Raw genomic sequence first — 17,235 nt, 5'->3', positions numbered from 1 at the left:
GACGGGCACTGGTAAGCCTTGGATTCAGATGGCGAACTTCTACTTTCCACACAGCAGGCTTGTGAGCAAAACTATGTATGACGGAATAAAAGGGAAAGTCAGCATTTCGATAAGAGAAATTGGCAAGTGACAGGGAACAGAGAACGTAAATGGTTGTTTTTCAGACTGGAGGAAGGTTTGCAGTGGAGCTCCCCAGTGGCCAGTGTTGGGACTTTGCTCTTCTTGATATATATATTAATGACCTAAACTGTGGTGTTCAGGGCATGATTTTAAAATTTTCAAATGATACGAAGATTGTCAACCGTGATGAGGATAGTCTTAAGCTTCAAAAGAACAAAGCTGTGTCGATGGATTGGCAGGCAAGTGGCAGATGAAGTTCAATGCAGAGAAGTGTGGGGTGACGAATATGGAGACAGCATAAAATAAAGTAAGTGCAGGAATAGAGAGACATCAGTGTAAATGTATATGTCATTGAAGATGGCAGAGCATGCTGAGCGTGCAGTTGATAAAGCATATAGCATCAGAACACAGATTCCCGACTATGCAGAAGGGAGCCATTCGGCCAATCGGGTTTGTACCCACCCTTTGAAAAAGCACCCTTACCTAGTCCCCATCAGCGTAAGCCCACCTAACCTGCACATCCCTGGACACTAAGAGCAATTTAGCGTGGCCAATCCAACTAACCTGCACATCTTTGGATTGTGGGAGGAAATCGGAGCACCCGGAGGAAACCCATGCCGAAACGGGGAGAAAAGTGCAAACTCCACACAGTCAACCAAGGCCGGAATTGAACCCGGGTCCCTGGCGCTATGAGGCAGCGGTGCTAAACACTGTGCTGCACTGTAAGCTTTATTAATGGGACATCGATACTGAACTTGTATAAGACACTAGTTAGGCCAGTCTAGTTCTGGGTGCCATACAGGAGGAAAGATCTAAAAGTATTGGAGAAAGTACAGAGGAGGTTCACAAGAATTATTCCAGGGATAAAGAACTGTAGCTATGAGGATAGATTGGAGAGGTTGGGACTGTTTTTCTTGGAGAAAAGAAGGCTGAGAGGTATTCAAGATCCTGAGGGGTATGGACAGGGTAAAAGATGAGAATTTGTTCCCACTCAAATTCATCAAGAACCAAAGGCATAGATTCTGAATAATTGGCAAAAAGAGCAAAAGTGATGAGAGGAAAGATGTTTTTACACAGAGGATGGGTGGAGTCTGGAAAAAACCTCCCGAGGGGGTGGTGGAGGCGGGTTCAATCGAGGTATTCAAAAGGGAATTGGATCGCTATCAGAAAGGAAAGAATGTGCAAGGTCATCGGGATAAGGCAGGGGAGGGGGATTAGGTTTCAGAGAGCCAGAATGGACCCGATGGGCTGAACAGCCTCCTTCTGCACTCTAACCATTCTGTGATATACGCTAAAGGCAAAACATCACTGGTGTCTATGTGCTTAGCCTCCATAATTGCTCGTAAATTTCATTTACTGTTCATTCCAAAGGAGGTATATATGATGATAAAAGGTATTGACAAAGTAGGTGTAGAGCGGAGGCTTCCTCTTGTGGGGCAATCCAGACCGAGGGGGTCATAGTTTTAGGATAAGGGGTAGCATTGTAAAATCCCTTGAAATGAGTGTAACGTCAGCTATGGCACCAACCTCAACCAACACCATTCAAAGCAATTATCTGGTCATCAAATATTTGTTTGTGGGAGCTTGCTGTGCACAAAACGGCTGTCACGTTTCCTACATTTCAACCGTGACTATACTTAAAAGTACGTCTTTGGCCATAAAGTGCTTTGAGGTATCCTGAGATTGTGAAAGGAGAAATAGAGAAGAAACCATGTGAGATTTTGGGGTATCACAGAAATGTTATGGTGCAGAAGGCGGCCATTCGGACGATCATCTCTGCATCAGGAAAGGAGAGAAATAATGTGTAACTATGTAGTTTTTAATCACTTCACCAAAACGTCTCAAAGCAATTGACAGAATGAATTACTGTTCCCAACCACGGGCAAATCCAGCTGCCGATTCTTCCTACAAGTAACCAGGACCATTTACTCTCTTTTGTTAAAGAGGGACTGTTGGCGGGGACACTGGGCGAACCATGTGTTATTCTTTAACATTCAACTCAAGGAAGATGCGCTGGCTAGGTGGATTGGCCATGATCAATGCGCAGGGTCATGGGGGATTAGGGTGGGAGGTGTGGGCCGTGGTAGGGTGCTCTTTTGGTGGGTCGGTTCCAGATTTGATGGGCCAAATGCCCTCTTTCTGCACTGTGGAGATTGTATGGATTCTAAACTGAAGCTAAATTGTGGGGCATCGGAGAGTTAATCATGTTTCCAATCATAATTACTGTATTTTCTGGAATGTCGGTAGCCACTTCAAAGCGATTGTTGCAGGATAGGCTGACGTGCTAGAGAATATCAGCATCGCCAGGCACCATCCATGGGCTTTTGTGTTCACTGGAGTCAGGAGGCTAACGCTGTGTGAGCCCAGGTTATAGAGACAAAGAATTTCACTTGTACAAATCCATTTTGTAGTAAAGCTCATTAAAAGTGGATGTGCCTAAAGTAGGAACCAGCTGCTTTTTTTTTCTGTGAATTACCATATTATTTCTATCAATCGAGTGCCTTGGTCAAAATGGAATTTTCGCCAAGCATCTAATGTGCACTCAAGCCGGGGGGGGGAACCCGGGGTTGGACTGGCTGCTGCAGATACTGGTGAGGTATGAATTCAATTTGGCCGATGAGGAGCAATTCTAAAGTAGCTCTTACTCAGGCAAGAGGTATCCTGCAAGTCTCACCTGTTGGGAGGAATGAGCAGATTGTCCCACGTTCAGGCGGAAGTACATTCTACAGCCTGCACTCCAGGCTTCCATATTCCATTAATTAGAAAGCACTTTAGTGAAAGCCTCATATGGGGTAAAAGTGATCTCACACATAAAACATTTTGTGAACACGGATTAAGATTCAAGTGTTAGCACAGAATCTAGTCTTTTGTTACTTTGCGAACCAGAGTAGGAAGTTAAATTTGCCAGCGCGATCTTTTCCTCTTGAATTTTAGTTTTAGAGAATTTAAGAAGGCTCGTAAATTGAAGGCGGCTCCAGTAAGCAAATTACAGTAACAGGAATATTCTATTTGACCATGGACAATGGTACATTGCTAGATATTGTGCGTACCGAGTAACACTTTGGATTACAGAGGCAAGCATTCGTTTTGGAAGGGACCAGGGGGTGCCGTGTGGATGAAATACTGAAACAAGCCAGAAAAACCCACCTGGGGAAACGAAGAGTGTACAATGACCATTGCAAGTGTGCAGAATCTCCACATCAATATAGTTGGCATTTAAAATTAACATAAGTTGCTGTTTTAATTAATTAAACAGAAGAGATGTTGGAGAACCACATTTAAAAAATTCTTACTCATGGCACTGTCCATCATTCTCCCTCAGCTCACACCACTCGTGGGATTTGAAATTATTGTAACTCCTTATCTCCTGCATTCACGAGGTTCCTCAGACACAAATATTGCTTATGTCAGCAGTGAGTCTGGGAGTATGTGTCTTCTATTGCAAGATTAAAAGTTCTTCAACTTGGTGTCTTCTTACGGGTCCAAAGGAAGACAGGCAGCTGTTGAATATGATAGGCCGTTGGAAGGTTGAGTGGGGAGGATATACCGTACCGGAGCAGGTCAGTCCACGTCTAACAGAGAAAGAGGTTTCTGTTTCAGCTACGGTCTTTACACAGACCGTACAGCACAGAAATAGGCCATTCAGCCCATCAGCTCTGTGCCAGTTTTGATGCCCTGCAGGAGCCTCCTCCCATCCGACGTCATCACCTCCTATCAGCACATCCTTCTAATTATTTCTCCCTCGTATGTTTATCTTACAAAGGGAGGGCGGTGGCACAGAGATAACGTCACTGGACCTGGAATCCAGAAGCCTAGGTTAAAGTTCCGGCGACAAGGGTTTAAATCTCACCATGCAAGCTGGTGGAGTTTAAATTCAGTTAATAACTAAATACGGAATTGAAAAGTTAGTCTAACGATGACCTCAGAACAATTGTTGGTTGTCGTAAAAACCCACCTGGTTCACTAATATCCTTTGGGGAAGGAAATCTGCCCTTCTTACCTGGTCTGGCCCAGGGATGGGTGACTCTTAAATGCCCTCTGAAATTTCCGAGTAAGCCCCTCAGTTGTTTCAAACTGCTGCAATGTCTAAAAAGAATGAAAGTGGGCAGACCGCCTGCTATCGGCCGAGGCATCAGAAACGATAACAGCACACCGAGCCCCGTCACCCCAGCAAAGTCCTTATTTATGTCTGGGGGTTTGTGCCAAAATTTGGAGAGTACGGGCGGCACGGTGGCACAGTGGTTAGCACTGTTGCAACACAGCGGCGAGGACCCGGGTTCGATCCCAGCCCCGGGTCACTGTCCTGTCCGTGTGGAGTTTGCACATTCTCCCACTGTCTGCGTGGGTCTCACCCCCACAACCCAAAAAGATGTGCAGAATAGGTAGATTGGCCATGCTAAATTGCCCCTTAATTGGAAGAAAAAAATTTGGAGAGCTGTTCTACAGACTAAGCAAGCAACCGCTTGACATAGTCATACTCCTAATCATACCTTACAGACAATATCCCTAGCAGCACTATCACCATCCCTGTGTATGTCCCACTGACAAGACAGACCCACCAGAGGTGGCAGCGTAGTGCTTTACAGTTGTCCTGGGGGAGTTGTCCTGGGAATCTTCAATGTTGGCTCTGGAGCCATGAAATCTCATGGCATCAGGTCAAATGTGGGAAAGAGAGCGTCCTACTGATTATCAACCCCTCACTTTAATAATAATCTTCATCGTCACAAGTAGGCTTACATTAACACTGCAATGAAGTTACTGTGAAAATCCCCTAGTCGCCACACTCTGGCGCCTGTTCAGGTACACGGAGGGAGAATTCAGAATGTCCAACTCACCTAAGAGCACGTCTTTCGGGACTTGTGGGAGGAAACCGGATCACCCGGAGGAAACCCACGTAGACACAGGGAGAACATGCAGACTCCGTACGAACAGTAACCCAAGCTGGGAATCGAACCTGGGAACCTGGCGCAGTGAAGCAACAGTGCTAACCATTGTGCTACAGTGCCGCCCCAATACGATCAATACTCCTCTATGTTGAACACCACTTGGAGGAAGCACTCAGGGTGACAAGAACACAGAATGTACACTGGGTGGGGGATTTAAATATCGATTTCCAAGAATGGCTCGGTAGCACCATTACTGACCGAACTGGCCAATGCCTAAAGGACATAACTGCCAGACTGTGTCTTTGGCAGGTAAAGAGGGAACTAACAAGAGAGAAAAAGCTACTTGACCTCGTTCTGACCAATCTACCTGCGGCTGATGCATCTGTCCGTGACAGTATTAGTAAAAGTGACCACCGCACAGTCCTTGTGGAGATGTCGTCCTGACCTCAGATTGAGGATACCGTGTGATTGCGTGGCACTATTCCCACAGAATTATACACTCAGAGAAAGGTTTCAGCGCCTAAAGGGGCCATTCAGTCCATTGTGTCTGTCCCAGCCAAAAATAAACTAACCACTTATTTTAATCCCACTTTCCATCACCTGGTCTGTAGACTTGCAGGTTACAGCACTTCAGATGTAGATCCAGGTACATTTTAAATGAGGGAGTGTTTCATGCTAAAAGAGAGAGACTTAGAACAGATATAACAACTCAAAACTGGATATCCGTGAGGCGCTGTGCACCATTAGCTGCACATCTAAAAATGAGGGGTTAACCTGGTGAAGTTACAACACAGGGCTGCCTGAATGTCAAACACATAAGCAGCAAGTAATAGACAAAATTAAGTGATCCCACAACCAACAGATCAGATGCAGGTTCTGCAGCCCCACTGTATCCAGTTGGGAATAGCAGTGGACGTTATATAGCTCAGGGGAGGAGGAGGCTCAACAAATATCCCCATCCTCAATGATGGAGGAGCCCAGCACATCGCATCTGTCTTCAGCCAGAACTGCCGAATGGATGATTCATCTTGGCCTCCTCCGGAGGGCCCCAACATCTCAGATGTCAGACTTCAGCCAAATTGATCTGTTCCATGTGATATTAAGAAAGTGTTGAAGGCACTGGATACTGGAAAGGCTATGGGTCCTGACAACATTCTGGCAATAGTACAGAAGACGTGCTTCAGAACTAGCTGAGACCCTAGCCAAGCTGTTCCGGCTACAACACTGGCATCTGCCCGGTAATGTGGAAAATTGCCCAGGTAGGTCTTGTACAGAAAAAGCAGGGCAAATCCAACTTGGCCAATTATTGCCCCATCAGTCTGCGTTTGATCAACTGGAAAGTGTCATGGACAGTGCTATCAAGCGGCACTTACTCAGCAATAACCTGCTCACTGATGCTCAGGTTAGGTTTTGCCAGGGTAACTCAGCCTTACTCCAAACATGGGCAAATGAGCTGAATTTCAGAGGTGCACTTGACATCAAGCCATCATTTGACTGAGTATGGCATTGCAAAACTGAAGTCAATGGGAATCAGGGGGGAAACTCTCCGTTAGCTGGGATCATACCATTAAAAAATTTTTTTAGTGTACCCAATTCTTATTTTTTCCAATTAAGGGGCAATTTAGTGTGGCCAATTCACCTACCCTGTACATCCTTTTGGGTTGTGGGTGTGAGACCCACGCAGGCACGGGGAGAATGTGCAAACTCCACACGGTCAGTGGCCCAGGGCCAGGATCAAACCTGGGTCCTCTGTGCTGTGAGGCAGCAGTGCTAACCACTGTGCCACTATGGTGCCCATGGCTTGGATCGTACCAAGCACAAAGTTTGTGGTTGTGTGAGGTCAATCTTCTCACATTGTTTCGAATCCAGCCGTGTTGCCGAACCTATCTCTTTCATATTTCTGCTGTGCCAATTTAATGTTTTCATTTTTGCTTTAATCCTGCTGCTGTAATGCAGATGATTTCAGAGGAGTGGCTCAGTGCATCTCCACTTACTATTCAGGCCAGTCAGTGGGGAAGAAGTAAAGTTATGCCTGTGACAGGACCTGCATTCTGCTACTGCTAGTAAACCGCACAAACACGGCACCGTTACAATTTATGTCCACCCAATTGAAATATGGTTTTGCAGATCCCTGACAGCCATCTGTTACCTTATATTCATTGCCATAATATTTCAAATTGGAGCAATGCTTCTCCAGAGAATGGACAGGAGCCAGGGTGCCTTAGCGTTCATTTAGCTCCAACTCCTAGCTCTGCAGCCAGCACATAAACCCCAATTTCTGTCTCTGCATGCTGGCTGTGTGGGTACTGCATAAAAGAAGCAGTCACGATCCACTTCAGTTCGACACTAATTAATACGACAAGGCTGACTGGTGTGGAAATTGGCTAAATTATGATTGGTACAGATGAAGAAAACTCGCAGGTTGGGATTTCAGCACGCGGGTGGGTGCGAGTGGGGGAGGAGAATCGCAGGAAACTTTACACCATCGGCAACAAGCTGCAGCTGATTTAATTGAAATGTTTAAGATGATTAAAGGAGTTGTTATGCTCGATAGAGCAAAACTATTTCTTCTGGCAGGGAGGTCCAAAACAAGGAGACATAACCGTAAAATTAGGCGATGTCAGGAAATACTTCTTCACTGAAAGGATAGGAGAAATACGGAAGGATCTTCCTCATAAAACTGCTGAGGCTGGGTGTCAATTGAAATTTTCAAAATGAAGATCTATAGATTTTGATAGGCAAGGATAGATGGGTGGCACACTGGTTAGCACTGTTGCTTCATAGCGCCAAGGTCCCTGGCTCGATTCCCTGCACATTCTCCCTGTGTCTGCGTGGGTTTCCTCCGGGTGCTCCAGTTTTCTCGCGAAAGTCCAAAGATGTGCAGGTCAGGTGGATTGGTCACGCTGAATTGCCCCGTAGTGTCCAAAAGTTAGGCGGGGTTGCTAGGTTGCGGGGATAGGGTGGACGTGTAGGCTCTTTCAAGGGCTGGTGTAGACTCGATGGGCCGATTGGCCTCCTTCTGCACCGTAAATTCTATGGTGACATTAAAGGGACAAGGAAACAAGGCAGCTAAATAGAGCTAAGAGAGGGTATTAACCATGGTTTGATTGAATGGAGGAAGGGGTCAAGGGCTAAATGGCCCATTTCTGTTCTTATGTTCTGAGAAATGCTTCTTACATTTTCGGGAGTAATCTGAAGGAGCAGTGTTCAGAAAGAAATCTATATCCTCTGCAAGCAGCTCTCTCCAATCTGCTTCCCTTTCTACCAATGTTCCAATCAAGGCTGGAGACCCATGATTCCGGTTTCCTGCAGAGAAAGGCCTAATCTCGGCTTTTATGTTTGTCTAAAGACCTGACCCTCGCTCGTACGACTCATGAAAACGTGGGTGGCTTGCTTGGGGGCTATTTTTAGTAATGAGCGCTGGTGAAGGAAGCAGCACTGTTCATCTATCGCTTATGGTACTCCGTTAATGCAAATTCACCTTTGACAGAACAAAGCAAAAGGAAAGCGCGCTCCATTTTTCAGCACTGCCATCATTCAGCTTGACAAGTGCAAAACAATTCTCTGAGGGAAACATGGTAAAGTGAAGACTCGTTAGTCACTTTACACATGTTGCTTGCGAAAAATAAGAGTAAAAATAAATGACAAGAATCGGAAACAGTTACTTACAACGTCAGGCACAGTCTTGTTATCAGTAAACAACAGCTGGGTATACCTAATGCAACGTTCAAATAACCTTCTGTGAAATCAGCATTGCTTCCAAATTAAAATGAGACATTTCACCAGACTGGGAGGGTTTTCTCTCCCCCCTACTTCCTAGGTATTTTCCTTTCATACCACAGGTTGAGCATCCCTTATCCGAAATGTTTGGGGCCGAGTTTGTATCGGATTTTGGAATTTTTTGGATTTCAGAATTTAATGTGTACCTGCCACACGTTGGGAACTGTGCATGTGCGGTGCATTGGTACCTGCGCATTGCCCGGGGACTTGTGACATCACCTTGGCGCTCGACAAAAAGTGTGGATTTCGGAATTTTTTTATAAGAGATGCTCAACTTGTAACACATATAGACGCTCACACACATTAAATCGCGTACAAATGTACACACATCAAAAATGGGGGCATAGACAAGGGAATGTTTTTTTAAATGCAAAAATCCATGTGGCCCTGTCAAACAATGTCCTGGTCCCATTCTCCTCCTCAGTGCCAGGCAACGTGCTGGGAGTTGGGAAACAGGAAAGGTCCTGGTGTTTCAAACCTGCAATATCTCTCTCTCGTCTCCTCCTTAGGTGTGAGAGAAAGGAGAAGACGAGTAAACAGATCTGATTAGAAGCAAGGGCATGTGTTAATGCAAAGAGAATGGAAGCAAAAACATAAATGAAGCGGAACTTACATAAAGTAGCAAAATTGGTCAGCAACGGGAGATTGTGGAGGACGCTTTTAAGAAGGTCGCCACGGAAACACTTAAAATGAGAGGGATTTATCAGTCTGCTACCTTCAATTAGAGCCATGATGTGGAGATGCCGGCGTTGGACTTAGATGGGCACAGTAAGAAGTTTTACAACACCAGGTTAAAGTCCAACAGGTTTAACTCACTCACCTGATGAAGGAGCTACGCTCTGAAAGCTCGTGATTCCAAATAGGCCTGTTGGTCTTTAACCTGGTGTTGTGAGACTTCTTACTGGACCTTCAATTAAAGAAAAGGCAACCACCGAGAACTGGAAGAACTAAACAAAACGCCACTGACCACATGCACAATTGTTTTAGGATACCAAATTCAGAAGATAATTGCTTGGTGCGGCGAAGGGGAAGAAAATGTAACTTTTCATTATAATTCAATGCAAATTCAAAACATACCTGCAATTGCACTTGAAAACAAGCCTAAAGCATGTGTGTCATCCACCCATTTGATATCGAATCCCTTTTTCCTATCAGAAAAAGAGCACTCAGTTACCAGAGTCCAATCTCTTGCAAAACGAAATGAGATAGCTGTTAGAATCAAAGCTGTTCAGAATTATACAGATCCATGCAGACAAAAAGGCAAGTGTCACATTAACAAAGGCAACCTGCAGCTGTGCCAGATCGATTAGAAAGTGCCTGGTTTTATTCTCAGTTTGAAATTACTTACTTCCAACTACTTCCAAGCTAGCAGCTAATTGCCCTCAGCACTCCCAGCTCGGGAAGGGGAAATCAGTCAGGGCTGTGTAGGCAAGGACAGAATTGGCTCGGGCCCGAGTACGTACCAACACAGACTGTCTAGCCTCATACGAAGAGAGGCCAGCTGGGAAAAAAGTACAGGCGAGTCAACCAGGCCAGTGGAACTGTACCCCAAGTCTGGGGAAGCACAGGAAAAGAGAGAGGGAGGGAGAAAGTTTGGAGTCAAACAGTGAGCCAAATTGGAATTTAGATATTGTTCCACACACACAACAAGGTCCCCACGGGGAGAATTATTCAAGGAGGTTAGAAATGACGCATGTCTTCCGAGCAATACTGAAGAGCTTTGTCAACCGGTCATCCACCTTAACAGCAAATAATGTACTTCACAAGATGGAAAACAAACAAAAAGAAATGAGAGAAAGGCACAATTTTGACCAAAAAAAAATCACAGTTACAAGCCTTGGAGATGTGAAAAGAAGTAATTAGCAACAGATAGATATGAAAACTTCACAGGCAGGGCAATACAGCTGGAATTGTCAAATCTGATTATCTCCCTCCTAGCACAAATATAACAACGTGGTACATTGCGACAGCAATGAATGTGATTATTGAAGTAATGGCATAATTACAAGGAATTTAGAAATTAATTTTGCACAACTGAATGCTGAACTTGTAACCCCCAATCATAATGGCATGCAATTCAGTGCAATGCACAATACAGCTTGATTAGAAAAGCCAGACTTGCATTGATGTAGCACCTTGTCGGCACTCAAAAACACTTCACGATGAATCGCTTTGCAATTGGCAATTGCTGATGGCAGCAGCTGTTTCGTGTGTGGCAACGTTCCATAAAACAGCAAGGAGGCAAACAACTATTTTTGGTTTAGCTGGCTGAGGGAAGGAGGCCGGCCAGACTATCCAAGAAGATTCCTTTCTCTTCTTTGAATAGCATTATGGCTCCGTTAACATTGCCCGGGACAAGGAAATGGGAACAGGAGCTTGAACACTGCAGGTTGCTGCTAAATTTGTACTGAAGTGTCGATTTAGATTCAGTCAGGGCTGTGAATATTGAACATTCACTGATGATTCCTTCACACTAGGATCTAAATCTCAAATACCAAGACAACAGTTTTAAGCTCTACAGTGTAACAAAGCTTGTGGGCAAAGTTGTAAAGTTAGACAACAATCCTTGTAGGTCACAAAAGGTGAATAGTAATTACTGATAAGGGATACCAATCGACCCATATATGTCCTTCTTGCATTTAAACTTGTCCTCTCTCCTCCATCATTACAGCTAACAAGCTCTTGAATGCTCTGAAAGCTTTTGCCTCCAGTACCCAACCAGGCATTCCACATATTAATCACGATTTGTGCTGGCTGACATTAGTATCGTTGCCTTTTACTAGTTTACCTTCATGTCCCCTTGTAAGACATTTGTGCAATTTAACCTGAGGCACGGGCTCTGGTTTAACTGTTAGTTTGCCACATGTAGATCCCTTGTAATGTCTCCCACCACTTGTCACCTTTTGAGCCCGAGTTTCTTTTTGCTGATTTCCTCTGGCACAAGGTAGCAGCCTGGTTAAGTTCACCCCACTGAATTAAACTCCAATTGGACATTTATAGGGTAAATAGGAAATAGGAAGGCGAGAACAGGCTACAAGTGATCACCTTAAGACCAGAACTGTAGGGCAAATCCGCAGCTGCACCATGCTGTTTAGCAGACAAAAAAGCAAAAGAACAGCAACCGTGGTGGTGATTGGTGACCAGTGTTCCAGTCAAAGTACATTGGCACTTTTGCTAATATTTAGAGCCATTACGCAGGAAGAAAATTAGCAATTTATTGAAATTACTTCACCTCAGGAAAAGCAGTAAAAAGGGGCAGGAAGGGGGCAATTCTGTTCCATGCGTAAAGACGAAGGAAAGTTCTTCCACTAAACTGCCTTCTGGCGACAGCTTAATAAAGCAATTTATTTAATATTACCCCTCTCTTTACCCTGTGCAGAGGCAACACAAAAGGCCATTTTAAACAAAGAGGGATTTGCTTCCATGTAAATATCCTGGAATACTTTAATATCAGCTACAAAATAAAACATAGCTTTTTGTATTCCTTGAGGCTGACTTTAAAATGTGAAGTTTTACTTAACTCCAAGCAGCTGGGTATTTTAGCCTCAGACACGAAAAGATTTAATAGGCCATGTAAGCAGCATGAAAATTCAGGGGGAGATTCTTGCGAGGGAGCAACAATTTACGAGTTCCAGTGAGTTTTAGCCACCCATACCTGCCTCATATATGGGGCACAATGACATGGTGGTTATAATACTGGGCTAGCAGCCCAGAATCTGAATTAAAATAACTCCCATAATTTGTGCACTGGTATCTGGAAAATACTTAGCGTGAAGAGCAGCCAGATTATTGCCAAACCCAACTGGTTGTCTGTGAAAGATTCTCAGAGAAACCAACTTGCTACTCCCTACTTGGTCCGGCCGATGTCTGGCTCCATTTCCATGTTACATGGTTGGAATTTAATGCCTTACTCCAAAAATAAACAAAGGAGTATTCACTATTGCATCAGTATAACATGTGGACTTCTCACCAGTAATCCCTGTGACTTTGTTGAGGAAAAGCTGTCAATTTAATGGCAACTTCACGGGTCTTTTGTGCTTAGATTCAAGATTTTCAAGAGCTCACTTCAGAATTTAAACAATTGGCAAACCTACTGCCCTGGATTAACTGCTTGTACATTTGAGCCTACATTGTCTATACAAAGAGCCTGTCGTATGAGGAACAGTTGAGAACTCTGGGTCTGCACTTGTTGGAGTTTAGAAGGATGAGGGGGATCTTACTGAAACTTACAGGATACTGCGAGGCCTGGATAGAGTGGACGTGGAGAGGATGTTTCCACTTGTAGGAAAAACTAGAAACAGAGGACACAATCTCAGACTAAAGGGACGATCCTTTAAAACTGAGATGAGGAGGAATTTCTTCAGCCAGTGGGTGGTGAATCTGTGGAACTCTTTGCCGCAGAAGGCTGTGGAGGCCAAATCACTGAGTGTCTTTAAGATAGAGATAGGTAGGTTCTTGATTAATAAGGGGATCAGTGTTATGGAGAGAAGGCAGGAGAATGGGGATGAGAAAAATATCAGCCATGATTGAATGGCAGAGCAGACTCGATGGGCTGAATGGCCTAATTCTGTTCCTATGTCTTCTGGAGCCCCTATCCCAACTTTCAACTCATAACCTAGGCGGATACTCCAATGCAATACTCAGGGTGGACTGCTACATTGTACCTTGAATATGGTATTAATACCAGGGGACTGCATTCCACTTCCTTTGATTAGATTTGTGATTCAAAGAGCAGAAATTTACCATCCTGCAATATTTCTTTAGTCCAAATCACCTAAAAAAAACAACTGCTAATTAAGAGTTCTAATGAGCTTGACAGTTAAATGTTAATTTGACCTATGTTTTCAAATCTCACTGTAGCTTTACCACCAGCTATTCCTGCAATCTCCTCAAGCCTTACAACCCTCGAGGATATCTGCACTCCTCCAATTCCCGTTTCTTGGGCATCCTGATTGTTATTGTTCTACCAATGTATAGTTGCCGGGAACCTTAACTCCAGAATTCCCTCCCTAAACTTCTCTGCCTTGTTCTCCTCTTAAGACCCGTCTTTAAACTCACCTCTTTGGGCTGGTTTAGCTCACTCGGCTAAATCGCTGGCTTTTAAAGCAGACCAAGCAGGCCAGCAGCACGGTTCGATTCCCGTACCAGCCTCCCCGGACAGGCGCCGGAATGTGGCGACTAGGGGCTTTTCACAGTAACTTCATTGAAGCCTACTCGTAACAATAAGAGATTTTCATTTCATTTCATTTCATCTCCCCAAATATATCCTAATGAGGCTCGGTGTCATACTTTTTTTTATAACGCTCCTGCGAAGCTCGTTAGAGGGACATTGTTTGTGTTAAAGGCTCTATATAAATGCAAGCTGCAGTCCTTACAGATGTTAACACAACTGCTGTGCATTCCTAAAATGTTTTACCTTGGTTTCAACAACCGACCCATTTGCAAGAAGCTTCTGGCTTTGCGCTTCCCTCGGTAAGTGTTCCAGTAATAATTCATTGTGTGGAGTACTTTGAAATGTTTTGCTATGATAAGATGATCAATAAATGCAAACATTCAAAAGAAGAGTATCCCCTATATTCACAGGTGAAAATCTGAGGCGGCTTTTTAAGTGGCAAGCTTCAAAGGGAACCTTCAGATAAATAAACATCCATGTTATAGAATGTGCTCAGTGATCAATCAGCTCAAGTCTCACAGGTTAGTTGATAAATCTACCAGTCAACTGAGTTCAGTTGGGAGCACTTTCAACCAGACATCAGAGCCTGGTAACTTCGAAATTTCACTAACTTCAATTTTGTCCTCACCCCACAAAGCACAATTTCAGCAGGGGCTGCTGGAACATCAACAAGAGCAGGACCGCAATTCAGGTAGTATTATAAAACAGTTCTTTTTTTTTAAATTTAGAGTTCCCAATTATTTTTTTCAATGAAGGGGCAATTTAGCGTGGCCAATCCACCTACCCTGCAGAGCTTTGGGTCGTGGGGGTGAGACCCACGCAGACACGGGAGAATGTGCAAACTCCACACGGACAGTGACCCGGGGCTGGGATCGAACCCCGAGTCCTCGGCGCTGTGATGCAGCAGTGCTAACCACTGCGCCGCCGTGCCGCCCGCACTCGCCAACGTTTGGCACAAACCCCCACATGTTAGTAAGGACTTTACAGGGGTGACGGGACTGGGTGTGCCGTTATCGTTTCTTACGCTGAGGTCGGTAACAGGCGGTCGTCGCAGTTTGATTCTTTTTAGACACTGTAGCGATTTGAAACAATTGAGGGGCTCACTCGGCCATTTCAGAGGGCATTTGAGAATCAACCACATCGCTGTGGGTCTGGAGTCTCATGTGGGCCAGACCAGGTAAGGGTGGCAGATTTCCTTCCCCAAAGGATATTCGTGAACCAGGTGGGTTGTGGGGATAAGACCCTCGCAGACACGGGGAGTGTGTGCAAACACTATACATAGAGTGAGCTAGGGCTGGGGTGGAACCCGGGTCCTTAGCGCCGTGAGGCAGCAGTGCTAACCGCTGCACCATGGTGATGAAACAGTTCTTTGTGCAAAGTGTGGCAGAAATGTGGAGGTATGCTAGCTCTCAAAAAGCAGGAGATGATAATTTAATCATTTTACTTCTGAGACTGCTAGCTACGCCAGCCAAGGGTATTAAAGGATTTGGAGCGGTGGATGGAGTTAATTAGGATATAGGTCAGTCATGATCTCACTGAAAGACGGAACAGGCTTGAGGGGTTGCTGTTCCTGAACCCAGGGAGATCGAGACCGATTCTGGCTCCCCTAGCACCAACCTCTCTGGGATCAGTTAGCTCGATGCTATGAATCAAAGGCTGAATCTTCTTGGCTTGTGCTAAGGCAGCTGCTTGTGAGATACATTTGCTGAGCCACTGGGGTAGCTTCAGCTTAAAGATAAAAACAAGGCAAGGAAGTATTTACAGAAGAAAACAAAAATGAATAGAGCTGTCAAATTAGTGCAAAGTATTCTGGAATCTTGGTTTAGAAAAAAAGATGCACCGCAAATGGCTGAGTAGACCGAGGAAGTCTTATTTACGGCTTCTCAGAGATTCTGGACATGAAGATTCCAAAGTAAATAAATCAGCAAACCATCAGCCATTTCCAAGTGATTTTCTTGCCATGTATATAAATTCCAATGGGTGAGTGGACCATTATCAGTTCATGAAAAATGACCAGTGAGGAAGAGAATTTTCAACCGATTATGTGCTTGTAATAATGTAAAAAAAACAAAATCATTTCCGAATCTGGAGGGATGGTAGCTGCAATGATCCCCAAGCTATTAAAGGGAGCACTCAACACTCAATTTTACCTAAATGTGAAATAAAACCAACCATTTTACAAATTTACTAATGGACGGCAGGGTAGCACAGTGGTTATCACTGTTGCTTTACAACGCCAGGGTCCCAGGTTCGATTCTCAGCTTGGAAAGAAGAAAAGAAAAGAAAATCGCTTATTGTCACAAGTAGGCTACAAATGAAGTTACTGTGAAAAGCCCCTAGTCGCCACATTCCGGCGCCTGTTCGGGGAAGCTGATACGGGAATCGAACCGTGCTGCTGGCCTGCCTTGGTCTGCTTTCAAAGCCAGCAATTTAGCCCTGTGCTAAACAGCCCCTGTCAACAGCCAATGTCAACGTCTGTGCGGAGCCTGCACGTTCTCCCCGTTGTCTGCGTGGGTTTCCTCCCACAAGTCCCGAAAGATGTGCTGTTAGGTAATTTGGTGACTCTGAAGTCTCCCTCCGTATACCCAACAGGCGCTGGAATGTGGTGTCGAGGAGCTTTTCACAGCAACTACATTGCAGTGTTGATGTAATGGGACAATAAAGACTATTATTAAGCTTCTAGTTTCACCCTTTGTTGTCCTAATTATTTGGAGTTGCTGCTGATGTGGCCAGGCAAGGGTTAGGACTCCAATACGTTGGTCAGAAATACTTGTGTCGCTTTGGATGCAAGTTAATGAGCCTAGCATTTCAAATTTTTCTCCTCACAGCAATAAGCCCAGTCAAACATGGAATAATAAATCATCTTCAGGAGATGAATGGTAGATTTATGAAGAGTCAATATCAGTTTTTTTTGTAACATGCACTATACCTGCCAAAAATTAAGTTCAAATATTAAAAATGTCAGACATTTAATGTCTGCTGAATTCCACATTAATGCAGAATTGCGATGAGAAGGCCTTTCCTCCAGGATCAATTATCTAGACCTTCAAAAGAATCCACCTCCAAATCTAAACTGCATTCATTAAAACAAACTGCCACATAGAGTTTCAAGTGTGCATTGATGAAAGGTTTTTGCCTCCTGGTCCTAAAGACTACAGTCTAAATGCAAATCAGATCACACAAGAAAATAGTTGGTGCAAATGACTAACGATGCCGTTCAATTATTTTGGATCGAATGTCTATGCTGTACCTTGAATGTACCCAATTAGATTAGAG

General features: G+C 44.4%; 1 protein-coding gene across 8 annotated transcripts in view; it reads right to left on the bottom strand.

The window, feature by feature from the left end:
• r3hcc1l (R3H domain and coiled-coil containing 1-like) overlaps positions 1-17,235 on the bottom strand; it is a 181,108-nt gene that overhangs the window by 35,860 nt on the left and 128,013 nt on the right. For all 8 annotated transcript variants that reach the window (XM_038821596.1, XM_038821597.1, XM_038821590.1 and 5 more), the window contains one exon: positions 9,864-9,934. In XM_038821596.1, coding sequence (XP_038677524.1) covers positions 9,864-9,934 — 71 coding nt within the window. The remainder of the gene's footprint in view (positions 1-9,863; positions 9,935-17,235) is intronic.

This window comes from Scyliorhinus canicula, chromosome 16 (assembly GCF_902713615.1).
Source record: "Scyliorhinus canicula chromosome 16, sScyCan1.1, whole genome shotgun sequence".
NCBI classification, from domain to species: Eukaryota; Metazoa; Chordata; class Chondrichthyes; order Carcharhiniformes; family Scyliorhinidae; genus Scyliorhinus; species Scyliorhinus canicula.
The sequence above is the reverse complement of the archived record's forward strand: the minus strand, read 5'-3'. Positions and strand labels throughout refer to the sequence as shown.